Consider the following 27,611-nt stretch of genomic DNA (forward strand, 5'->3'; position numbering starts at 1 on the left):
CATGGGCACCCAAGTCTCACATATGCCTGTGGAGACCAATGGCCTGTCTGGTCCGATCCCTCGGAAAAGCTAATGTAGCACAAATTGCGGAAAAAAGTGAATGCTGGCTAAACAGAAGGGAACCAGAACACCTAGTGCATCACATCTTTCTGTGTATGGCTCTTAGCAAAAAAAAGAGCTCAATGAATTTGACCTGGCCTCTAAATTCCCCAAGTCTTGATCCAATCACGCATTCATGGGACGTGCTGCACAAACAAGTCTGATCCATGGTGGCCTCAGATTGCATCTTAGAGCACTTAAAAGAATCTGCCGATAACATCCAGGATGTCAGACATCACAGCACACCTTTCAGAAGTTCTGCCTAGAGGGGACAGCGCTGTTCTGGGGGCAAAGGGGAAACTAGGTGGTTTTAATGTTAATGGCTGATCAGCATATATTAGTTATAGCAGGTTCATGGATTAGACCTATTTTTCATTCTGTATGATCTTACTGTCATTGTTCCCATGTACTTACCAGACCTCATAAGCCCTGCTCAACTTCTGTTTAGTCCACATATCAGCTGTTACACCCAAATCCATGGTAAAAGTACAAGGCTATAAAAATTCAATGAAAACTGAACTGATGCACAAAAGGAAATGAAATTTAATTTAAAATAGACCTAAAAGCATTGCAACCAGCCCTCTCATAGCATCTGATGTAAATTGGAAAATAAATATAATCTAATCAACAGTTTTAAATCGTTGCCCCCTTCGATTCTTTTTGATAGCCATTAACTGTTTCCGGCATCAGTTTTACTACATCGTCCAATAACCCGACAAAAGCGTTTTAAATGCCCAAAATATTTTTAATGGAATAAATGTCTTTACATGTGAAAGGTTAAGGGAAATATTACGACATGCTACCGCACGTCGGAGATAACAGTTTCCAACAGGAAAGAGGATCCAGTAATGTCTGCAGAGAGAATGTCAGAGTTCAGACAACGGAAAATAAGCTCTATCAGGAGAGCAATACAAATGAGGCGAACAACACACAGAGGAAATGTAACATCGATCGAACAAGCACAATTAAAACGATGATCAAACTCCGTGAAGAGAAAAATAAAATTTAATCTTGCTGTCTTTTCAGATGCCATTCGTGTACAATAAAAATAAAAAAAAAACAATAATAAAGGGTGTAAATCACTTTTTTTAATAGAAAAGACAATTTTAAGCTACAAACGACTCCTTTTTAGTGACGTTCATGTAGATTCTCCAATAGACGGCAACATCTTACTTACCTATAACAATAAAATGCAAAAAAAAAAAAAAAAAAACTCAATTATTTACAAACAGCTACACAGCACTCTGCCAAATCCCCCTTACCTCTACATCTTAAAATGGCATAATATCATAAACAACAAATAAATATTTTTTTTAAAATAAGTTTTCTTTTTTAACGGGCAATTGTACAACAGAGGCTGTGAATTCCTTTGTAATTATACACAATAAGATATAAATATTAACCTTATGACACCAACCATCTATCAGTAATATATCATCCTGCTCTAGAACAAGTACTGTAGCTGATATACAGTAGGTCAAGTTACACATAAGGCTGTGGATCACATTTGCATTGATCTTTTAAATATTTCAAAGTGGTCAGTTCAAATAAGGTGTGGACCTTGAAGCGTGATTGAGTATTACCAACCACAGGTACCTTTAAGATTAGTGTATTATCATCATCTTAATACTTGAGCAGGAGCGAGCGACGGATCTGACCGCATTCAGGCTTTACTGTATGTTGGCTCTCAGCCAGAGAGACTATTGAGGCAAATGTAGTCCTTTACATCAATCTCAACATTTTTTTTTCATCAGTGTAAAATGAAAAGCAAAACAGTATCCCTTCTTATAACCATCAGTAATCAAATACAACATTCAGGAAAGCAGTCAGTGGCAAACTAATGTACATCAGAGCCAATGGTTATGTGTACTGTATATAGGTATCAGTTTTAAAACTGTCCAGAGTAAGGCCGTTAAAACAATCCACCACTTGGTCCACCCGTCTCTATCTAAAAGTTTGTTAATATGCTCTCACAGGTTTGAACTGTACAGCATAACGGACTTAGTCAAAGCTGTCTTTGCAATTTCTTAAGTGAATTACCATTTTTTGAGTTCATTTTTTAAAAGACATCACATTACAGCCTAAAAACAGCGAGGGAGTGAGCAATGAAACGAATTGATGACCACGAAAGAAAAAAAAAGGAAAAAAAAGTGTCTTACACTACAGTAGTTCTCCTGATATAAAACAAATTAAATAGTTCAGTCAGATCTGGCACTCAAAAGGAGGTATGCCGAGATACCCTCCCAGATTCCAGGACAATAGAAACACATGCGGGGTTCTCATCATGACTTTATATATGACTGTGAGGAGTCACAGTGAAGCGTTTAAACATTCACGGTGAAGCGAAGTCATATTGCATTTCGACTGGAGCAATATGGCACCGGAGGGTCAGAAAGTCAGTCAGTTCATGTCGATGGTGTTGAAAACCCACTCTGTGAACTTCTTCAGTTTGGCCGAGGCGTTCTGAGATTCCTCCAGCAGTCGCTGATTGTCTGCCTTCAGACTCTGAACCTGGGCCTGTAAGGAGGCCTTTGCATCCTTCTCCTGGGAAAAGAAAAAAAAAATTAGATAAAAAAAAAAATGAGTCCTTGGAAAAGGAAACTATGAAAAGGTTTCTTTGAATCACGTGGACTCGATTTGTCTTATACGTATTGAAGGAAACTACTAAAGGTAATCTAATAAACACAGAAATGCCGTTTAACCTGTGTGGTTGGTTGTTTAAATGTCATGTTTTGAACAAAGTGATAATCCGTTAAATCATTAGCCCCAGCCTAGTATGTGGTAGTATTGCACGAAACGCCCATACATTTAAAAGAAGAAGCGATTCTCTTGCAAAAAGTGGTTTCTGTTTTCTGCACAAGATGAAATACGGTGGTACCTCGGCATGCAAACACCCTGCACTACGGATTATCACCTTATGAAAGGCAATTTTGTAAGGAATTTGCCTCGGCATGCGAGCGAACGAACTGACCCAAACGCCGCGTGCACGTCCAGGAGCCGTTCAAAACTTGTTTGCATCAGTGGAAAGGAAAGCAAAGTCAGTTTACATTTTTTGTATTTTCATTGTGCATGATTTAGTAAAGACATGACGCCATGGGTCCCAAGAATGTTCGCAAGGACAGTAGCAAGACGTAAACAGAGGCACTTTCAGTTTCGTTTTGAAAGCAACCGGTGCCAAGAGGAATCATAAATTAGGCTAAAGTGAGGTTTAATGTCTATTTATTTTATATTTTACTTCATTTATGTGTCTTTTCTATACGTACTGTTATGTGCAAAAATATGAATATAGTGCTGGCAATTGGTAATCTTGGTAATATTATTGGGTGGCTGGAACGGATTATCTGCATTTACATTATTTCCTATGGGAAAATACATTCCACACAATGAAATTTCACCTCGAATTAAATTCATATCGACACGGATCCATCCATCAGTTCAATTAGCTGACCAACAAAACATTGATTAAACTGCATAACTGGTTAAATCACACAGCTCTGTTTGAGGCTTGAAATGGAGGGTTTCACACTCAAATTAAAACGTCTGGAACAACTCACTCAATTGAATCAGTATCTGCAGTAAAACAATCCGGAGTACATTAACCTGCAGCTTTACATGCTATAATCCAATTTGTCTCCTGCTCACCTTTTTCAGATCGTCCTGCAGCAGTTTCACCACAGACTCCAGCTGGCTGACCTTCCCAAGCAGACTGGCAGAACTCTCACTGCGCAGGAGAACACCACAGTTTTAAACATTTCATTTTGTTTTATGAAATACTCGGGCTAAACACCGATGTGATATCTGAAATTTACATAAAACATTTAACAAATGCTAGAGCACAGACTAGGGATGCACTGACACTTTACACTGGAGCACTAGTATGCGTCTGAAAGAAGCCCAGATCACTGTCAACTTGCTCAATAGTGTGAAGGGAAGCGTGCATGATCATGGCATCAGACCCGGGACCTATACCACACTTCATCTATCACTGCATCCCTAGCACAGACATTTGGCACAAAGCAGCCATGCACCTGGATGGGACGTGCTCCTGTAGAGAGGTCTGCAGCTCTGACTTCTGTGAGCTGGGAGTGTGTGTGTCTGACCTAGAAGCGCCGTCTTTCACTGCCAAGAATGACGCTCTTTGAACTACAGACACAAAAGGAAAGAAAAAGAAGGAACGCCAGCTCAGGTAAAGCTTTAAATGCCACAGAGATGATCAGCCTTTTTATTAACATCTCCAGAGGATAAAAAAATAAATAAGTGTCTTCTATGCAACAGTAATTCACTTGTCAGCAAACCAACAAACTGTGAAAGACCATTGCCATTTGAGGCACACACTCTAAGAAAATAAAGCCTGATAAAATATTTTTCATGAGGAAGAAAAGCAAGATATTGAAGGAGTCATTTTACTTAATGTGCTTTTTAAAAAAAAATTTTTTATAAGTGCTAGACTGAAGCATCTTGCATATTAGAAATGCCACTTTAATGCGAAATTAAGTACAAGTTTATACGGGGAAAAAAAATCTAAACTTCAAACATCATCTACAGAGGTACAATGAAGGTATGTTATAATCTCTAGAGCCCTCTGCTGGCGAATAGGTGAACTGCAAGAATTCATCAGCTCTGTTCTGAAAGACTGGAATACATAAAAAAATGTCTGAAATAAGGCCTCTAGTGAGACCATATTCTATAGGAATCTACCAACTCAAAGTACAATAATTATGAATCTATAAAAATGTTAGGAAAATTACAAACTGCATGTTTAACCATAGACAAAACAGACTGAGGTATCTTGAATACCTTCAAAGGCTCTGGCCGCATCCACTAGGTCAGACCAATCGAGTCCGCTGTCCGCACTAGCATCAGGAAGTGGGATGAGGCCGGGGTCCTGCTGGGACTTCCTGCATGGTGCACCCTCAAAAACACTGCTCTCTGAAAAGGTGAGGTCACCTGGGGACGGAGAATAAGTATAAGTCATGCTGACTTCACTACGCCTGATAAAAAATTCATTAACTCCGTCTACGGTTATTTAATTCAAATGATTTCAGATATGTAGTCAAATTCTCTACAAAATCTTTCTTCCAATGGTTTTACTTCATATAAGTACACATTTCCAATAGTAACTTTTAACAGTCTTGTGTTTAAAGCTTCAACTCACCCAGAGATTTGGCACCCTGCGCGTAGGAAGACTGGTACAGTGAGCCGCTGCGTGCACTGGGTGAGCGTGGCATGGTGGAGTGACCGAAGAGGTCGGCGCTTTGACGGGCTGCGGTGAACACCCTCTGCCCGCTGAAAATGCTCTCATCAGAGAAGGTCCGCTGTAAGGAGCGGGGACTTGGTGTGCCTAGTGAGAATAAAGGCTGGGGAAAAAAAAAAAAGTAGTATTAATGTATGGCAGTATTAATATGTACATCACATGTAAAATACACTTTATTATCAAATTCAAAAAGTTTTAGCTGTATAATGAGGGTGGCAAAGTACCTTGGCTTTGCTACAGCTAGGAGGAGGGCTGTCCAGAGCGATGAGCTTCTTTAAATCCTCCTCTACAGTGGATTTGGGAATGGGCTGTGGGGACTGGCTCACCTTCATGGTGGCCCGCAGCTGAGGCTGTCCACCCAAATACCCATCGCTTTGATGCCGCCTGTTTCAGAAAGGACAGACACAGGGCCAAAAACCACTTGATCGCATGTTTATACATGGTACATTAATTCAATTCAATGTACGAGGGGAGTTCAAGTCAAACCGGGACTTGTGATGAAATTTCTCATGAATGAAGATGTAAAACGTTCTTTTTACATCTTCGTTCCTTCAGCAAGTGGAACGCCCGATTTAAAAAAAATCAATTGGTAACCAACTTGCGAAAGGCACGCTTTAGTCTATGGGAAGTGTACAAAGAAACAATATGTGCACATTACAGGAACCGAGCTGGGAGGTATTGCCACATCCCCTGTACAGTACTAACCCCGCTCCAAGTCATTTCCACATGTTTGGGCAATTAAAGGAGTTCATTCAAGGCCAGTGTTTCAGGCGTGAAGTAGGCTTCATTTGATCATGGCTCCGACGTACTGAGCAAACTTTCTACCTTGATAGTATCCAAGCAGTAGTGAAGTTCTAGGACAAGTGCATTATTGTAGTACTAGAGTATATTGAGATGTCTTTCTTTCGGTTGTTCCTGCCAAGGGATCGCCACAGTAAACCATCGGATCTGCACACAACTTGTCACAGGCTTTAAAACCAGCACTGCATGCAATGGTTGGGTAATATGGGGTGTTACAACCTACACACAGTGGGGCTCAAACTCGGGTCCTCAGATCTCTAAACAAACAACCTAGCCTCAGTCACCTGATTTAAATATAAATTTGAGTCCGTCCCTAATAAGTGAGACAGAGATGACAGTGGCAAGGAAAAACTCCCTGAGAAATCATGAGGAAGAAACCTTATAAGGAACCAGACTCAAAAGGAAACCCTTCCTCCTCTGGGTGAAATGGTATAGTGAGAATATATCAAGTAATAGCTCTTCTAATGTGGACTAAAATCTTGTGCAGAGACAACAAAGGGCACGTTACTTACGTTACAACTACGATCCATTGGTTATTTTGTCCGCAATCATCATGACTAAACAACCTAGTGTATTTATGTTCATAAATGTAAGCCATCCTGTAACTGTAATTCACTTATACGGTATAAGAAATGGTGACTGATTCCAGACCATTAGAACATGCAGGATTTAAACCGGAGTGCTGAATGTGACCATACTGCACGTCCTACAAAATAAAATTATTAATAAAGTCCTATTACTGACCATAAGACGTCACAGATATGTCACGCATTAGATGCTAAGCAGATACAATATTGTATTATTAATGTAACATCATAAATACCAAAACTGTGAAAAGATTTTAAACCATGTCAAAAGAGAATTCTCTATTTTCACACTTAATCCAGGATCTTTGATCTTAATTACTTTTTTGATATTCACTTTTAAGTTGCAGGATACAAGTTTTTCAATCGTCTTTGAAGAAAAAGAAGAACGTTTAATATGATAGGTTGTGCCATAGCCTTCCTCACAACACTATAATTATCTGCCTCATTACTGTCGCCTTTCCAGAAATTACAGTGTTAACAGTAAGAACTGTCCATCCTAAGAGCTACCAGAAACGTAGGGCTGGACCTCTGGCAGTTCTTCTTTCAGGCAAGATGACAAAACATACAATGACAACTGATGAACCGCCGGAAGAACCAGCCCTGACTTTTAAATTGAGAATTTCCAGGGCACCTTATAGTAGCTCAGAAACCTGTTTTAGATTAGTGGTATGCATCAGAACCAAGATCCAAAACAACCCAAAAAACAGGTAGGTATTAATTAATATGGGAACATATAATGGAAACAGTTGGATCATCCCTTTATTTTCGCAATTCCTTGATCCTGTTCGGTTTATGAATAGGACCAACTAAGTAAGCCCATCTATAAACGAAGATGATGTGCCACTCAGTGGGCAATTCTCTGCTTAGACAAATTAGCTTCTTTACTCCAAAGTAGACAAACAACTCAACCGATGAACAAACTGCCACTGTCCAATCCACATTGTAGCACAGCATTTGAGTACAAAAGATGATGATCAGACCCTTTAACCTCAAGGTCATTTCAGAGTTATCTTGGTCACCCACACATACAAGGCAAGTCAATCAAGGTTGATCTAACGGTCCTTTTGTTGAAGTGATAAAGCAACAAGCTCCCTACAAAAAGGTTGGGGCAACTTTTTGATGCTGGGACATGGCGCAATGCCCACATTAAAAACAATTAGTATAGAATGTGACTGTGTACTAGAGACTGGGTAGTGCAAGCGTAATAGCTATTCTAGTATACACAAGCACTTGCTTCAACACGATCAACATACAAAGAGATTGACTTGTTAAATGTATGACAATAGTTGCATTTACAGGGACCCCAACATTCTCTTAATAATTAAAATAATAGCCCAATCTGAATGAAAACGCATTACGTAAACAGCTCAATCAAAACAATCTGACCTGATCCGGCCAGTTCGGAATGAATTCTTAATCGGAAAGAGACGAGTGGTGGAGGCCATTGATAATCCGTTCAATAAGTATATATCAGCCATGTAAACACTTTATCGATTGTTTCTCTCTTGGCAGAATAAACATTCTTTCCGCGCATGTTTGATTCACATAAAGAAAAACATTAGAAGGAAAGCTTTCGTTCCCAATCTGTACACCTGAGAAAAGATCGCTGGCTGGCTCGCCATTTCATACATGTTAAACCATCTAACCAATAACAGGTTAGACTGAACTCTTTTAACCAACCACTGCACGGGAAAATAGGATTTTTTTTTAATACAAATAAATTTTTTTTATTTATTACAAAAAACCCAATCACTCTACTATTTAATACATGCATATTTATAAACTGTAATTAAGTTTGAATGCATTCTAATTTATTATCATTTTGTGGTATAGTTCCTCTTTTTAAGCAAACTAACAATGCTATTAAAAATCTAACCACAAGATGAAAAGATTTAGATTAGCAGTAAAAAAAATAAAATAAAATAAAAATCCTCCAGGACTATCCTAGTCTAACCCCAATACTAGTTTTGAAGTCTTTTAACCTGCATGATGTCAGGCACAATAGTGCATGGCGGAAGAACTATTGACAGACAGGCTACTGTATATTTTCATTGATAATTCTGTTTGTGATTTATTTAGGAGTCAAAAAATAAAAGATTACCTGATGTTTACAGAATTACCAGATGCTTTGCCACAAAGAGCAAATGAAAGTTTCGGTTCTGCAAATTATTTTCATATGCAGCAGGTTGTGGTGGACTTCGTAGACTTATTCTTTTTTTTTTTTTCCCAGATTTTCTCCCTAACTTAGTCGTAGCCAATTCCTCCCCGTCACTAGGGGGCTCCCACATTAAGGCTACTACTACCATTCAGTCGGGAGGGCCGAAGACTATCACGTGTTTCCTCCGAACCACGTGACGCCAGCCGACCGCATCTTTTCGAACTGCTCGCCCACGCACCGTTAGGGGCGGAGTAACACACTCTGAGGAAAGCGCTAGCCACTCCTTCCGCGTGTGCGAGCTCACAGACGCCCCTGATTGGCTGTAGAGCCGTGATTAATGTGGGAGCACAAAGTAACTCTCATCCCTCCCCCCTGGGAGAGCTCGGCCAATCAGCTCTCTCTAGACCTCCGGCTGTAAGAGGGAAAACAGCATCACCTAGGGATCGAACCAGTGATCTCCGGATGATAGGGCGAGCACTTTACCACTGCGCCACTGGAAGCTATCGTTGACTTATTCAACAAGAATTGGAAAATGGATGAAGAAGATAATAAGGATATTAACTTGCAGAAGTTTGATTTACAGTTATCTCAGACAGTGTACAAATATGTGATTCCTCCTGGATTTGGTGGAGTTTGCCAGTGTTAGCATCAGCTCATTCCTGGCTTCTGTTGCAAATCAGATGATGCCATGGAATATGCTCTGCTTTACGCTTCATAAAAAAATGTGCGAGTAAGATTTCAAGCGTTCTAACTATTCCAGGGTTGAATCACAAATAGCGTGAAATGGAAAGCTAATGCGCTATGTTGGGCGTACAATCACACCACACACCTGGTGGACCAAGGGGTCAGGGGTAGTAGCTCAGTAAGGCATGGTTTGGAAGACCACCAAGTTGTCCCTCAACTGCTCAGATGTATACTGGGATAAGTCGCTCTGGATAAGGGTGTCTAGCAAGTGCCTAAATGTAAATGTAAGTAGTACACTTGTTCAGGTGTTGGATAGGGAGAGAAATTTAAAGCTAACTAGCATTGTAGCTCCTCTTAGCCATGAAGAACAACATTGACAATTCAGAGGCAATTCAGAATGATTTAGAAGCAAGAAGGCAAGTGTTATCTAAGGTGACATAACTGTTACTGGTTTTGTTTGTGGGTTTTGGCACTTTGGCATCCGGTAGGTAACGCCCATTTCGCCGACCATGATGCGCGGACGTCATTGGGGTCGGGGTACAAGTTCTATACTGCTAGTTTTAGCAAGAAACAATTACTACAGTATAATGTTAAGTCTTTACCTCATCATGGGTTTAGCTATGCTACGAGGTTCTAACCCAACAACACTTTCAAATAAAACCCTTGAAAATCAGCCGGAGATGAGTCTTATTCACATGATTGCTTGAGCGGCCCTAAACTGAACTGTGTATTGCACATTTCTTACTGTAACGGAACTGATTTCACTCACAAGGTCAAACCCTTTGTGAGTCATCGAGAGCTAAGTGCAGGGGAAATACGCACAATACCCTGTTTTTCCTGAACTCCAGCTTATGTAGGTTTTTTTTTTTTTTTTTTAAACCCAAGACTTACTTGCGACTGCTACCAAAATCCACCGAGTTGATGGTGCCCCCTGGTTTCTTCCAGCCAATCAGGTACTTGCTGGTGGCTCCCTGGCGGGGGTAGAAGCTCTTGGCTCCAGGAGAGAGGGATGGATGGGTGGGGGAGGATGTGGAGGGGGCTGATTCCTCCAGAGCGTAGCTCGGTGGGCTGCCCGAGTGCACTGAACTCAGAGTGCTTTCAGACACAAAGAGAGTATAAACAATCAATACTTTCCCTTCTCTCCTTCTCCAAGCCATGCACATAGCGAGCACACCACTCGAACCTCCAATGTATCGGTAAAGCATGTTGCCAGATACATATAGCATAATGCCACAAACATAACTGAAGCAATGATTAGGGAAAACTGCACCACCTAAAAATGCAAGCCATGCTCACCAAGGTTTTTTTTTTTTTTTTTGGTTCAGAGGAGAAAGAGGGGGGAAAAGCGTCATATGCCACAACAGCTAGAGGTCAAAACAGGTCAGACGTTCTTATAAGACAAGATTCTTGCGTTCCGCATTCCTGAGTGATTTCTGCGGTCTCGCATCTCTCAGAGATGAAGCAAGCATGCGCATTTTGCTAAAAACAAGCTAGTGCTTGTTAAATATAAAAACACCCCAATCACTGGAGCACTGCGCAGTTCATGTTAAAGTGACGTGTTTAAAAGAGAACATCTCTTTCACGCGTGCAAAAAGCAAACAAAGAAAAGAAAGAAAAAAAAAAAAAACATTGTCCACGTCTCAACCTCTTTATACACGCATATTAAACTAAACCTTACTGTATTGCCTCTGTGTGAGCTTCAAAAACTACACTTTAAGCATTTGAGATTGTAACTGCTGTAGTACTAGAACGTCCCATTCCCTCTCTCCTGATATAATGCAAAAGTAAAAAAAAAAAAAACGTGGATTATTTTGCAATGACAACCCAAAAGTATTTCATTCTTCCAATACCGCTCTTATACTGTCATGTTACAGAGGAACCGGAAACTTTTTTTGCCTGAAATACCGTATTCTGAAAACGGCGGCACGAAAAAATGCATGCATACATGCCTACGTGCGATCTCATTTCTGAATGACGAAAATTCACTTGCATGTATTTCTATGCATTCAGGTCACACTGCATTCAGGTGTTCACTTTACTTGAAAACAATCCCAGATTACTGTACTCATTCACTGTTCACACTCAGTCACACAACCATGCCAGAGATTAGCGAATGATTCAGTCATACAAAGTGATCAATTCTCCCATCTCGTTTCCTCATACAGTATATTAGCAGGTGCTTGAGTATGATATCACAACACTCGCTCGCTCAATTCCAGCCAATCAGACGCTAGAGGAGGGATCGCATCAGTCAATCAGAGTTTGGATACTGGTACATTCTCATGACTCGTTTCTGATTGGCCCCCTTTGATGTGCTCAATGTGTCCCTTTATCATCAACTTTATCCACTATCAACTTTATTATCGCATATGTTTGTTTATATTATTTTTATCAGAATGAAATAAAATGTTAATTAAACCTAAAGCATTGATCCAAACTCCTACACAGGAACTCTGAGAACAAGAGTGAAAGCTACATAGAAGTATACTACAAAGCAAGAGTGAAAAAAAAAAAAAAAACCTTTAACAACAAATTCCATACTGTAAAATGTATTTAATTTTAAACTACCCCACAAACACTGTAAACTTTACATTATGCTGATAATAATCATATAAACTAGCGCATGTGATGAACTGCATTAGTAGGCTAAGTGATCACAAAGCTTTAAGGGCTTTAAAATTGGGGTTGGCGATTAATTTATTGTAATTTATTATTAATTAATTTATTTTTGTTACAAATGTAAAAAAAAAACAAAATAAATAACATTGAATGCAATTAATGTGTTGTTTGAAAAAAAAAAAAAAAAAGAATCGTGTGACAGAAGCGTGTCCCATGGAGACGAATCACATTTGGCAAGAATTGTGCAGCAAGAATTGAGTCCGCTATGGCTGTGTTCACATAAGTGACTCGAAATGTCAAAGTGACCGATTTTTTTTACTCTTATATGCAGAGGTGGATAGTAACGAGTTACATTTACATGAGTAACATTTTGAAAAAAAAATTAATAGTACTCTATGAGTAGTTTTACTGCACCATACTTTTTACTTTTACATGAGAAGATACTTTTACATGTAAATTTATAAAGAAGAAACGCTACTCTTACTCCGCTACACTCGACTCATTACTCGCCTTACCATTTGTTCTACACATACAGCCTGTGTTTCACCAATCAGACGTAGCAACAATAATCACATGACTCCGTTTGGCCAATCAGCCACGGTAACAATAACCACATGTAGTCACATGACCACATAATGGCAGCATAGCGGGAAAAAAATCTTCAGCCGTGTTAGACAGAGAAAGAACATAAAATTAGAAGAGGATGAACTCCCCTGGCCTCATATACAAAGCATGTTTCGCTTATACAAAAGTGCAAAAGAACTGCTTCATACTACGGTGTCTTCACTGTATGCCGAAACAGACATTTCAGCAAATAAAAACTCCACTTCTAAGCTGAGGAAATATATCGCGGTAAGTTAAACTGTTTCACTGAATGTTGCAATGTTAGCATATAGCCTACATATAATTATATGTAATATATAATATTTATATATTATAATATATAGTGTATATACATTATGCATGTTTTATATATATATATATATATATATATATATATATATATATATAGAGAGAGATAGATATATATATATATACATATACACACATATAAAAATCGTCATGCACAATATATATACAGCAGGAATTATATAAAATATTTTAGATGACTACTTTTTACTTCTACTTGAGTAATATTATTTTGAAGTACAGCTACTTTTACTTTTGTACAATTTTTGGCTAATCCACCCACCTCTGCTAATATGGCACAGATCAGACTTTTGTGTGCCTGTCCGATCTGATCTGATCTGAGTCAAGTTCAAATGCAGTCCCAGTTCGGATGTATATACTGTATAGCGTATATGCAAAGTCATGCGACTTGAATGAGAACGGTCTGATGCATGCGACTTCTTGCCTCTGCGCATGCACCGGCAATGCGGGGGGACTTCACAGCAGCATTAACAACAGCTGATAAACCAGGTAAGGCAAGGCATTCGGCTTTCTTCCTTCGTCTGGACCTCAACAAATACAGACTGACTGCTTGTCATCCTCCAAAGCAAAACCCCCAAGCGTATTATTTTTAAAATGGCATTCATTGTTTAAAAAGGCGTGCTTGACCCCAGATGACGTATGCATGCCGCTTCATCGACATTCAAGTCAGATAAAAGTCGCTTGTACTTTTGAACTGTTGTGACATGCAAATCCAATCTGACCAAAAAAAAAAAAAAAAAGGGGGAAATGTGAATGTAGCGTGTAATTTGATTCATCGCCAGGTGTTCCAAGCACTCCTATATTTCCTATAACCACACAAATTAAACTGTCTCCACTACAGTAGAGAGTCAACATCGACATCTTTTTTAGGATTTTTCACCGGACACACCTTCTACAAATTAACGCAACGTCATTTATTTAATATTCAATTCTGGTTTAAAAGCCTGCTTTGTAAAAGCATCATTATTCTCGCAATTGTGCGGTTTATACAGAATTTTAACATGGTCGTAATTACCTGCAGCACTCACCACAAATTCAGTATGTCCACACTATCTTATACGATATTGCTTCTATATATGTAGATAAATAAAGTCTCAAAACGACAGGTGTCTGAACTCTGGATTGTGACATGCGCCGTTTGATTGAAGATGTACCTGGAATGAGAGGCTGTATCACTGATAGCATAGGAACTGGTATCTGGAGGCAGAGGGCTCCTGGCCCGGTTCTCAGCGAGATCTGTGTAAAGAGGGGTCTCCGAGCTTGCGGGGGAGATCTGCGGGGCCTGACAGGTGGAGCTGATCTCTCCCCATTGTGCGCAGGATTTCTCTTTAGGCTTGGAACTGATGCTAACTGGAACAGAGTCAAAGTTCCTGGAGGCAGCCTCAACTGCGCCGTCGGCGGAAGTTCCCTGGGGACAAACTGCCGTGAAGCCGTTCAGGTCCGAGTCCAGCCTGACCCCCAAATCGAACCACTTCTCCTCGCTAAGGGTGGAGCTGGAGGCATGGCTAGAGAGTGCGCTGCTACTCGACTGGTTGATGGACGCGGCGTCGTTCTATAGTGAGATACAGAGACGTCATGCAATCTCATATAGAGTACGCTTGAATAATAAATAAGACCAGACCTTAGACTCACCTTAGAGTTTGTGTAGAGCGAAGTGTTAAAATCTTTGGGGTGTTGGTCAGTGCTCATCAGGACTGGCTTTACTTTTGTCAGGTCTAAAATGACAAAGGGTGGAGACGGAAAACAAAGATTTGCAAACAAATTAAGGGTGTGTTGGTACACAAAGTATATCCAAGGAAGCACTATCTCATAAAATTGCAGTGTGGGCGTGAGCTCTTAGTATCTTCTAGCGGGAAGAAAATTTGTAACTTGCTTTTATCAAAGAGTTTTCTGTCTCATTCACAGCGAAGGACTCATTCTCGGAGCTCGCACAGAAACCACTTACACTCTTTATCTGAACAACAAAGAGTTTTATATGTGATCATTGTTATAATATAAACTTTGGTTTCCCTTTCAAGTCCCAACCTTATAAAAGTGCACCAGCACAGTCAAAGCTGGAACACAGATCTGATAACGCTGATAAAACTTCTACTAGCTGCAATAAAACAGCTACTCTGAACAGAGCACACCGAACAGTACTTCTGATTACCTGATGGTGTCCTGCTGGCTCCTTCACCCTCAACCACTCTGATCCAGCTGGGTGTAACCCATACGCACTCTTTCACCATTTGACGATCAGGAGGTAATGGTGAGCTGCGGCTTGCATTGAACCTGAAGAGGAGATTATCAGGAAAAGCAAACATTAAACAGATACTAAGCAAACATTAAACAGCATGAAGAAGCAAACATTCAGTATTACTGTACAATTTAACAGACAGGTTTGTGTAATTATACAAAGAATATACTTATGTTTAGTGTTTTTTCATATATACATATTGGGTTTTCCTACCCTTACAAACTCTGCGTACGCACATATAAGAATGAATCCTATATCATCATTGAGGCTATTTTTACAATAGGCAGCGGGATCATTTCTGAATACTTTAGACTTGACCCTAAAGTCCGGTTCACTTTGATCAGTGAGAACACTAGCGGTCCAGACTCGGGAACCGTGCCCGAGTACACTTGAAGATGTGGTCACGAGCACGAATCGAATCAGATATGAAAGCTAAACGTACATAAACAAGGTATTAGACTATTGTTTAGATGCGACGTCATCAATGTCGTCTGTCTCCTCAAAAACTGAAAAAAGCAGGAAGGCACAAAAGAGTGTCGCTCTTGACATTTCGCCCCAAATTATCAATAAGAAGAAGAATAGCATGACACCTAGGTAGTCCCTTTTGTGCCACTGGGGCACCGGCTCCACACGACCTCTGGAGGTTGGCAGCGGATCCTTTGGGTGTTGTGGGATGAAGATAGGGCCTTTATAGATGACTTTATCATCCCATGTGTGCTTAAACGGACTGGGATGTGGCGAGATCAAAGGCTAGGCAAGTTAATATTATGTGGGGTTAGTGTTATGGCTGATAAACTTAATACTTTTTTTAAACAACCTTTTATCCTTGATCTCAATTTGCGGCAACAACTTTGTTTCTGATTCAGTTTTTAATACTTCTTGTTTTCAAAACTGCAGAAAAGTCCTAATTATGCTGTGAAACTGTTCTAATGCATTCTTTAAATACCCTAGTAATGGCAGCAAGTGGGAACGTGCAAACAAAACCATCAATATGACATTAACGAGTGTCGTAAATCATCACAACTGTAAGCGATGTTAATCATGATAACTCTAAATCTAGAACGGTTAACTGCTTTATTATGACATAACATTTGACTTGACCTTATTCGATTAGCAAACTGATTCACTGGTTATTAGATGTGTTGCTTTCATCCATCATTTGGCAACAAAAGTAGAAAAATAGTAAATGACAATAGAGTTAATTTCTACAACATATATCGTATCGAGGCTCTGATCACGTCCAACGTCGTCTAAAATGTTTCGTCCTTGTGAAACAGCCAAGACTAACGAGACTGTTACTGGTATGCTTCTGACCTAGCCAGATGTTTTATCATGTTTGGGAACTAGCTGGTGTGTGATTATTTAATTATTCTGTATCATTTACCCATCTGGATTGGATTTCTGACGCCAGTGGGTAGAGGTGGAGCTGCCGTCGCTTGAGAATGATTGGTTAGGGGAGCTGCGGGTGTGCGGAGACCGTCCCATCACGATGGAGCAAGCCAGGGCGTAGTTATCAGAGCCTGGAGAATACCTAGGGGAGAAGAGGATCCTCTCAATCTTTGAGTCAGCTGTGTGACGTAAAGCAATAAAGGGCTTTAAAAAGGAAACCACCAGAGTGCATTAACAGAGCTAAAAGCAATATTAGCAGCCATTTTGACCAACTTAAGCATATGCACATAAATACGTTCTGAGTCATGAGTGAACGCTTCCCTTGGGAACTATAGAATATCAATTCTATTGAAATGTACTAATACAGGGATACAAGCAGTTCTAGTATGACAAAAAGCTGGAGGAAACTAAAAAAGTGCATTTTTTAAACCGTTGATTCTCAATTGACAAAAAATATATTTCATGTTTAGTTTTTTTTTAGCTTTCAATTTTATAAAATAATCTTGCATCAATGTTTTTTTTTGCAGCGTGATCAAGTCAGATGTATTATTGTTACAGGGGGGACAAAAGGCTAAATGCAATGGATTGTACATTTCTGGTTGAAACACTGAACCTGAATGTCGCTCTACTAGCCAGACACTGCAACCTTCAAAAGCAGGAATGAATCCGATTCATATTGAGCTTCTCATATTCGCTCATCAAGCTCAGACAGCTACCTTTTAGCGTTCAGTGGACGGCCTTCGCTGGACACGCTGCGAGGAAGAAGCGACCCACGTCTTGCGTAGTCTGAATTCTGCGCCTTATTTAGTGCTGGCCCTTGGCCTTGGCTGACATTTCGATTCTGTGAAGTGCAGACCACAGTCTGCGGAGGAGCGGTAGGTCGAGGCCACTTCTCGTTGCAGTTGCGAAAAGGGAACTTGTACTCATAGGGCATCCCCTCCTTGTGGTTTTTGTAGTCCACCAGTGGCATGTGGTATATCTCCGAGCATCCTCTTTAGAAAGAAAGCAAACACTCACTCAGTAATTTAACCGCCAGCCACAGAGTGCAGATAAAAGAGGTTCTAACAACCACAAAACAACTGTTATGGAGTTGAGAAATTGCAACAACCGTTGGAAAAAAATAAAATAAATTGAGACAAAGGCAGCAAATATAACATCTCGATGTATGAGGCCTGAGCACACAGACAAAAGTAATGCCTAGTTTTTTTTTTTACAATTATATTTAGGCTTTACTACTATTTTACAGATAAACACTGTCCTGCAATATAAGGGGAATTCACGGCACACTGGGAAAACTATCACAGGCTTCTTTAAAGTGTTTGCACCTTTTAAATGTCTTAAGTCTCTCATTACTACACTTGAAGTGCTCTGTAAGAATTCATACGTTTCATTCAGGAAAAATTTCAACCGGTAAAAAGTCCTAGTTTGACTTGAACGCCCCTCATAGCTTCGAAATCTAAACATTAAACCACTATAACAACATTTATACTTGTTCTGCATAAGATCACCTGCGAGGAGTCGAGTCTTCATGTGGAGGGATGATCACCACTCGGACGGTCACTGAGGTGCGCAGTAGGTCAATGATTTGCTCGTGCGACAGTGTTGCCACAGCCACCTTGCAGATCTCCACCAAACGACTGCCCTGCCTCAGGCCTGCCTGCCACGCGTAGCCGTAGGGCTCGACGTCAGCTACGATGCCCTCGAAGTTCACATGGAAGCCGAGCTGGCCCAGTGCGTTCCTCCTCAGAGTCATCTCCTTTGTCTGACTGCCCTTAGTCACAAGCTGAGGAAGAACAACAACGTGCTAACAAGTTCAATTTCCTTTAGATGTTATAATTAGTTTGAGATTGTACTCATTAGCATGCGTATATTATACACTGCCTGCCTGGCCAAAAAAAAAAAAAAAAAAAAAGATGGTGGCCAGTTCATGTGTGAGAATGATTCATGCTCACAGAACCACTCTTTTACAATTTGAGTCCTGGAATATGTCCATGTCTGCAGGGAAGAAAACCTCCATAGATGTGAACCTGGTCAATCAGTAGATTCAGGTCGTCAGCTGACTTAATTTTATTGCCATATAACATTGAAGAGTCTAGACCTGACCAACTGAAGCAACGCCAGATAACAGATCATAACACTGCCTCCAGAGGCTTGTACAGTGGGCACTATGCATGATGGGTGCACCGCTTCATACGCTTACCTTCTCACTCAAACTGGTCAACCTGGACTCATCAGACCACATGACCTTTTTCCATAGCTCCAAAGTCCAATCTTTATGCTCCCTAGCAAACTAAAGCATTTTTTTCTGATTAGTCATGGTTTTCTTATGGCCACGCAGCTGTTTAGTCCCAATCCTGAGTTCTTATCACATTGCGTATACATGGAAATGCTCTTACACTAATAAATACAGCTATGGTTTTTACAGTTGATTTTTACCATGCAACTTCAAGCGTTGAAAAGTGATCTCCGGGCATGATTTTTTAAAATAGTTTTTTCCCTCATCTCTGGTGGACACCAGATGTGCTATCTTCCCCGAACATCATGCATGCAACAGCATGACACTGACCTTCTGCACAAAGAAAGCTGAATGAAGAGATGCTTTGTCAATGTTGAAGTGGATGACCATACGTTTTCTTCACAGAACCCTGACCTAGACACTATTTGAACACCTATGGATCAACCAAGATGCCAGGTCTGACAACCCTAATGGCTGAATGAGTAAATCCCAACAACTAGGGTGTTTAAATCTAGTAGAAAGCCTTAATGGATAAGTGGAGATTATTATAAAAGCAGCACTATATCAAAAGTTAGATATTTAAGGAACAAATGGGTGTTATGGACAGGTATCCACATACGTTTGGTTATATAGTGTACCTAGACTTAGCGTTAGCTAGAAGTGCTATACCATTAAATAATACTGTGTGGAAATTAATGCACGCAGAGACAAAATCTCCACTGCTGCGAGACTGATAAGCACATTTCTTGTATGTGTATAGACAATTATCTACTATGCCCTGTCCCCCTACATAATGCCAAGTAAAACCTTTTTCTTGAGCAATATTGCGCATGTAAAGATTTAATTACTGTTTGAAGGCTCACACTGACCTCCAGACGTTTGACGACCTCACCGAAGTCCTCCGTGTTGTTATTGATGGATCGCAACGAAACGCTCTCGCCACGTTCATAATATACCTTCATGGAAGCAGGACTTCCCAGCGACCAGCCAATCACATCTCTTGTGGAGCAGTTGAATGCCAAGGCTTTGATCTCCTGGTCGAGGATGATGACAAACTCGTTTGAAATGGCTAGCAGACCTTCACGCTCCGCCCCCATCACCAGGTCCTCCAAATGCACTCCCCAGGTGATGGCGCCCAGGCTGCGCAGCTCTGCCCCTGCATAAGGCCGGATTTTCTCCTTTCGCTTATGTGCCAGAGAGATGAAAGGAAACTTTCCAGACGATTCCACCGGTGTGCTGGTGACGTGTCGCTCGGCCAGGTCGCGCAGATACTCCTGACGCGTGCGTGTAGCCATCGCGCCGAACTTGGACGATTTATGAGCGGCGTTCTCAGCGTTGATGACTTTGGACAGGAGGAACTCTCTGAATACGGTGGATTTGGGTAAAGTCACTTCTTTGGGGATCGGAGGTCCGAATGAGGGCACATCACTCGAGCGACTGACTGCCACACTGTGAGCGAAATGGGCACAACATGGTTCAGAATTTTGTGTTAATCCAAAAAAGATAAAGTTTCTTTAATATAATTAGGGGGAAAAAAAATCTGTGATAAACCTGTTAAAAATTAAAAGACATTTAAATTTAAACACAATTGTGTTACTTTGTAAATATGAAAACTATAATAAACTGATATTAGAAACATGTGGGAGAAAAAACAGATATAATAATATAATTATTATTATTATAGTTACTATAATAATTAGTTTATTTATATATAATTAAAAATCATTAAAATTATTACATTCAATAATTTAATAAATTATAATAATTAAATAAAAGTGTTTTCATTTCTAAAACATGCGATGCAGGCCATGCACTGGTGTTGTCCAAGTCTATGTTCCTCAAAAGTTCAAGTTTATTTACAACTATTTCCTAAACTCTAAATGCTTTGATGCTACACAGTTAAAATCAGCCACACAAGTCACTGTGGTGAAATATGAAAAAAAAGAAAATTCAGTTGTTTTTTCACTTTATCCTGCAAAATGTTAAAGGTAGAAACCACTAGAAAAAGAACAGTGGTTTGGCAGTACCTACTTTAAAAACCACACACACAAAAAAAAGAAAGAGCACTATTTAGTCAGGTTTCTTGCTTGGCATGCTTTGTAGACCAACAAAAGAAGTAGGTCGAGTGGACTCTCCCTCGGGAAAACTGGAAAGAAGTACTAGGAAGGTCAATGTGAGGTAAAAAGCAAAAAAAAAAAAAAAAAAATCCATTATTATTAAGCAAACCGTTTTCCTTTGGCTACTGTTCCGGCCAAGCCTTTTCGAATTCCTGCACAAAAACGGGTGTGAACTTTTCAGTGGACTGGGACTTTATTGGGCTATAAACTTTTGATACTGCCTCATGATGTGGTAGCTCACCACCAATGAATTACACACACACACACACACACAGCAACAGGCTCTTATTTATCTGAAAACACAACGACTATAGGGAGTTCTGTAAGTCGGTGTAAAAAACACAAGAGCAAAGACATAATGATTCTCTATGAGGATGTCACAAAAGCATGATTAAAATTACACAGCAGTGTTCCCCATGTAAGCCCTTAAAATACACGGCTCATATTTGCACCAAGTGGACTGAGCAAATGAAACTAGGTAGGTCACTTGGGCAAAAGTGTCGGTCTGGAAAAAAGAATGAAAATTTATGGAAACGAGCGGGAAAGCAGGCGGTAACCATACATGCCTGAGTGCAAATATTGAAATGAACCAGGAAGACCTGTTGAATTTAGGAGAAATGGGTTAGTCGAGACTGACTCTTGACTGATTTTGGCTTTTCGTACAGATCGGCAAACATCAGTAACCTCCATGAGCCAATTACAGGATCTCCAAGAGTATTCTTTTATACTGTCTGTGTGTGTGTGTGTGTGTGTGTGTGTGTGTGTGTGCGCGCGTGTGTGTGTATGTATACGCATGGGATTACTCTAAAAATGTTAACACATTTTGACCCCTAGTTTCATCTCAGAATCGCCTTACCAGGTGTGCCAAACGGCATGTTTCATTATTAAAAGCTTCTAGATGGAAGTTTGGGAAAAAAAAACAAAGTTGTGTGCTTGAGCTTCCTTCAAGGGGACCTATTTTTACAACAATACATTAAATGTAAGATATGGGAGTAGTGGCTCGGGCGGCTAAAGCTCTACAGTGGGTTGTTGATTTTTGATCTAAGGACCCGGGTTGGTTGCTACACTCCATACTTACCAACCAATGCATGCAGTGCCAGTCCCATTCAAAGTATTTTAAATGAACATTTGTTAAATGTTCATGTTTGAGATATTATAAAACTGCATAATCAGTTTTCCTCTAACCAGTTTGCCATGCATTTCTTCATTCCACCATTGCATATTTATAATACGAGTAAATCTGAACATTTTAATATTTTGATTATTCGTGATTAATCACAGACTACCTTTTGCAGCGCTTTCTGTCGTGCTTTACTTAACATGTGACTCCAAGTCAATCATTCTTGACTTTTGCTCCTATTGAGAAATGCGCTCAATTTCAAGAAAGGGAAAGGGGCGCGGTCTTTTGAATAGCTCCAGGCATCGTTTTGGGGGCAAATAAGAGACTTTAAGTGTACTGGATTTCTTGCTACGGGTTAGGACATTTTGTAAGGTTGCATTTAAAGAAATCTCTAGTTTGAAAATACGGTGGTGTAAATTCATATGTGTGAACAAGACTTGTGAGGTCCTTGAGCCCATTAAGCACTGTTTATGCAACATGCTGTGCTACAAGCAAAGAACAAATTAAATAAATTAAATCCATAATAAATGTACCTTTTTTTTTACCTCGCTATTCAAAAAGCTTGACAAATTATAACTTTAAAACCAGGGTAAATATTGCTCACTTTGCCTACCCCAGGGGAGTCAAGGTACTAGGTGGGGTACACCCAGGATGGGGTGCCAATCCATCACAGGGCACACATGCACCTACTCATTCGCACACTATAGGGAATTTGGAAACACCAATTAACCCACTCTGCTTGTTTTTGTGCTGTGGAAGAAAACCGGAGTACCCAGAGGAAACCCACCAAGCATGGGGACAGCATGAGAATCAAGCCATCGACCCTGGAAGTGCGAGGCCACAGTGCTAACCACTATGCCACGTTACCGAAGATTTATTATATAACGTCTATACTATTAGGGGTTCATGCATAAAATACATGCCACTGCATCAATTAAATACTGCCTAAATTTAAATACTGTTGGGCAAATTAATGGTACACTTTTACTGCACACACAAACACAAGTAACTTTCCCAACTGTACAACAAAAGCAAATTAATGAAGAGAGTCACATTTCCCCCACCTTCAGTAAAAGTCCAGTGACGAACAACAAGGACAAGCAATGCCCGAGAGGATTAAAGTCATGCCAAGGACGAGTGCAGCTAGTGGAACATCACAATAGTTCTCTAATTCCTAGAGCAAGCTTCCTCTTCGCTTTCAATTTCCTCTCAATCATTTAAAGAAAGAACATCAGTGTCCAAGATGAAAAAGGTGCTATCCATTAAAGCGGGGACATTAGATAGCTCTGTGCCAGTGTGTTCTTCAAAAGGTGTTATGGGAAGAAGATAAAAAAAGAAGAAAAGAAAAAACACGTTTCTAAATGTTGATTGGTCAAGCGTATAAAATTAGTCCATCAGCCTTTAAAAATAATATTAAGACAAAAACTAATGGATGGTTCTGTGAGCAGCGAGTAGTGTCATTCAGCTGGAAAACCAGTGTGTACGAGTGTATGAGTATATACGAGTGCATGTGTGAGGGAGGGGGATAAAGGTCTGAGGAGAAGACTCAATCACACACACACACACAAGTACACACACACACACCACTTAACTTTTTTCAGACTCCTGAGGCGGTCAAAAGGAGATGTGTGTGTACACGTACGTTCAAACTATTTGACTATCATAATGGCATTAAAACATTTAGCAATTCAAACCTGTTTCACGAGGAACATTAAGACGATAAAACAAAAATAAATTTAAAAAATGAAATAACTAAACACACATTTTAAAACGTGAGAAGATTCTGTGCTTCGGTGTTTCCATCACATTAGCTAACAGTTCATGAAGCAGACACGTAGTCAAATTCTATTAGAGCAGAATGCACTGTAGAGCTCTTCTGAAACAGTCATCACAGCTTAAATCATTTTGACATGTATGTCACAAGCCAAGCTTTTCACTAGGGATGGGGCTGGAAGCTACAGTGCATTCCAAAAGTATTCATACCCCTTGAACTATACCACATTTCAGCACATTACAACCACAAACGTAAATGTATTTTATTGGGATTTGATGTGATATACCCAACACCAAGTGGCACATAATTGTGAAGTGGAAAGAAAATGATAAATGGCGCTAAAAACCGTTTTACAAAAAAAAAAAATCTGAAAAGTGTGGTGTGCATTTGTATGCAACACCCTTTCCTCCGATACCCCCAACTAAAATCCAGTGGAACGAACTGCCGTCAGAAGTCATCTCATTAGTAAATACAGTCCACCTGTGTGTATTTTAATCTTAGTGTAAATACAGCCGTTCTGTGAAAACCTTAGAGGTTTCTTAGGGAAACATTAGTAGACAAACAGCATCATGAAGCCCAAAGAACACACCGGACAGGTCAGGGTTAAAGTTATGGAGAAGTTTAAAGCAAGGTTTTGTCGCAGGAAAAATACCCCCATCTTTCAATATCTTACCGAGCACAATTCAATCCTTTATCTGCGAATGGAAAGAGTGCGGCACAACGGCAAACCTACCAAGACACCTAAACTGACAGGCCAGGCAAGAAGAGCAGTAATCAGAGGAGCAGTCAAGAGGCCCATGGTAACTCTGGAGGAGCTGCAGAGATCCACAGCTCAGGTGGGACAATCTGTCCGCAGAACTTATATATATTAGTCATACAGTCAACAAATCTGGCCTTTATGGAAGACTGGCAAAACCCCTGAACCAGGTCTCAGTGGTTAAGGCACTGGACTATGGTTCCGAAGGTCCCAGGGTCAAACCCCATAACCTAGTTGCCACTGTTGGGCCCTTGCCTTAACCCTAAACTGCAAGTCGCTCTGGATAAGGGCGTCTGCTAAATGCCTAAATGTAAATGTAAGAAAGCCATGGTTGAAAGGAAGTCGTAAGAAGTCTTGTGTGCAACTAGCCACGTGGAAACGCAAACGGGACTGTTAAGTTTGTAGTTGTAACATGACAAAAATGTGAAAAGGTTCAAGGGGTATAAATACTTTTGCATGTAGTATTCTCTAAACAAGGCACTAAACTTCGAAGCCATAATCAGAAACTATAGACTATAACCGTTCAGACAGACAAAACAGTTGAGTGTTATTTTTGAATGTAAATAATTATTTTATATTAACTTACTTTCTTATTGTTCACACTAAGTTAGAGAGCAGGTGCAACCACACGTTCAGGCCATTTCTGTTACATGATGAAAATGCTGGTCATGTATGCCAAATATGTCTGAAATTCCAGCAGTTTTGCATGTATACGGTAATAATATAGTTAACAAATATACAGAATTAAAATACCCAAGGAAGAAAATAACACAATAAGTTTCTTGGGATCTCGAAATGGTGCCGATTCGATGATAATCGAAACAATGAATTTCAGTAGTAATGTCATTGCAGTGACTTTTAACAGTTCACTGAGGTGTTTGGCATCTCCTGCTGCCCTCCTGGCACACCATGGAATAGAAAGAATGCTTGCAACAATAGACTCCATTGAGTAGCCCATGTAGATTGCTTAACAGACTGAAATACATTTAGGCTTACACCGGTTCACTAGTTCATTACCGCGAAGCACCATCAGTCAAATACTGTTGGGAAGGATTTATTTATTTATTCTTGTTTGTCTAAATGCATGTCTAACTCCAAACCTGAGGGATGGTGGGACCAATCGAGCAGTGCTAGAGGATCGGAGGGGCAGTGGTGCAGTGCAGGGTGTGATAAGAGCTTTGAGGTAAGTTGGTGCTGGGCCATTTTTAGCATTGTAGGCAAGCATCAGTGTTTGGAATTTGATGCGAGCAGCTACAGTACAGGAAGCCAGTGAAGAAGGCGGAGAAGTGGAGAGGTGTGTGAGAACTTGGGAAGGTTGAAAACAACCCAAGTTGTGTAGCCGCATTCTGGATTAACTGCAGAGGACAAATAGGGCACAGAGGCAGACCTGCCAGGAGTGAGTTGCAATAGTCCAGTCTTGAAATAACAAGGACAAGCACCTGAGAAATGGACAAAATCTTCTAATGTTATAAGGAAGAGACAAGATATTTCCTTCATAGCACCTAATTTGTCTTTAATACCTTTAATCCATATCCTTGCACATTCTTACACTGTACCCGTTTAACATTGGTACTCCATCACTACATTCCGTGTCTTTTTGATGTTAAGCTGAAGATGCTTTTCCCCACACCACAAGACAGTCATCAACTATCTCCTATAATCATCTCTATTATAAATACACTCTACAAAGAAGGAATCCTTAAGGAACATCTGCAGGTAGCAAAAGCTGGTGTAGTACTGAAGGTCCAGTATAGAGTGCAGAGAGAGGAAGAATGGCTGGGTGCAGGGAGTTTCCCAGAATTGCTCACCATCCCCTCCGATACAAGTCTAGAGTCTCACAATCTGTGGCCTTTTAGTCAGATCAAGATCCAGGAGACTAAGAGGCAGGATGAAACATGATCCTTCCAAAAGCCCCAATTATATCCAAGAATGAGTAAGCCCTGTGGAAAATTTATAGATGAGAGCATCCTCCACAACTATGCGTGCCTGTTAGAGATATTGATGGTCTATTACTAAAAAGATGAGCAGTCTGAGGACCAGCCACTTAAAGGTCTTGATTACATTACATGTTATTGCAGCAGACCAATAGTCTTGGTAGGTATTGGGTTGTGTGGTCTTCAGCATTAGGACTATTCTTCCCGAGCTAAGGTAATTTCTGCAGCGTTAGTGACCCTTAGTGAGGGGGTGTAAATGGAGTGCCATAGAAACTCCCAAAAAAGAATAAAGTGGATGAGGTGGTGTCCAGGCTGAAAGAACCTCAGTTGGCACAAAGGTGCTAGAGTATGGGGAAACGTCTTTAGCTAATCAAGTCTAAAATTCATAACTTGTCTGCTTCACATTGTTCTGCCACGGCCTGCACCTCCAGGTTGGTTTCTGCTTTTATAAGGGCATCCTTTTGACTTCTTTGGTTATTTAAATTCTTGGTTTGTTACTGCCAAACTGTTCCAGATTCTCTAGATTAAAGCTAGAAGTCAGAACCAAATAAAGGTCTATGATTGTGATTAATGGTTTTAAAATTGAGTTTTAACGTGGCAAAGTTCCTAACTGTACTTAGTCAGTTAGCCACACTAAACTCAACAAGGCTCAACAAAAAAAGGGCAGGGGTAGCTCAGTGGATAAAGTGGTTCACTACTGATTCTTCTAACCCTCCTTAACAGGTCATCATTTGGTAAGCAGAGAGATGAAGGGCCTTTTAATGATTTCCCCCGCTTAAAAAAATGAGACACCAAAACACCAAGACAGAGGATATAGTACATACACACATATTAAGACTCCAAATACAACAGTGTTAAATGTTGTCATGTAGGGCTAATAGCGTGCATATGATGAACCCGGTACTTCTGTAACCAT

General features: G+C 40.2%; 1 protein-coding gene across 2 annotated transcripts in view; it reads right to left on the reverse strand.

Annotated features, from left to right (window-relative positions):
* Positions 1 to 836: 836 nt before the first annotated feature.
* LOC128535852 (signal-induced proliferation-associated 1-like protein 1) overlaps positions 837 to 27,611 on the reverse strand; it is a 64,841-nt gene continuing 38,066 nt past the window's right edge. The window contains exons 8-21 of one of the 2 annotated variants that reach the window (XM_053509922.1): positions 19,863 to 20,442; positions 18,266 to 18,540; positions 17,474 to 17,749; positions 16,753 to 16,899; positions 15,282 to 15,403; positions 14,765 to 14,847; positions 14,287 to 14,684; positions 10,475 to 10,678; positions 5,578 to 5,737; positions 5,255 to 5,456; positions 4,897 to 5,046; positions 4,128 to 4,242; positions 3,742 to 3,820; positions 837 to 2,643 (exon numbers count right to left, since the gene is read on the reverse strand). In XM_053509922.1, coding sequence (XP_053365897.1) covers positions 2,500 to 2,643; positions 3,742 to 3,820; positions 4,128 to 4,242; positions 4,897 to 5,046; positions 5,255 to 5,456; positions 5,578 to 5,737; positions 10,475 to 10,678; positions 14,287 to 14,684; positions 14,765 to 14,847; positions 15,282 to 15,403; positions 16,753 to 16,899; positions 17,474 to 17,749; positions 18,266 to 18,540; positions 19,863 to 20,442 — 2,935 coding nt within the window. In that variant the 3' untranslated portion in view covers positions 837 to 2,499. The remainder of the gene's footprint in view (positions 2,644 to 3,741; positions 3,821 to 4,127; positions 4,243 to 4,896; positions 5,047 to 5,254; positions 5,457 to 5,577; positions 5,738 to 10,474; positions 10,679 to 14,286; positions 14,685 to 14,764; positions 14,848 to 15,281; positions 15,404 to 16,752; positions 16,900 to 17,473; positions 17,750 to 18,265; positions 18,541 to 19,862; positions 20,443 to 27,611) is intronic. The other variant, XM_053509923.1, reaches the window with a different exon arrangement.

Source organism: Clarias gariepinus, chromosome 13, assembly GCF_024256425.1.
Source record: "Clarias gariepinus isolate MV-2021 ecotype Netherlands chromosome 13, CGAR_prim_01v2, whole genome shotgun sequence".
NCBI classification, from domain to species: Eukaryota; Metazoa; Chordata; class Actinopteri; order Siluriformes; family Clariidae; genus Clarias; species Clarias gariepinus.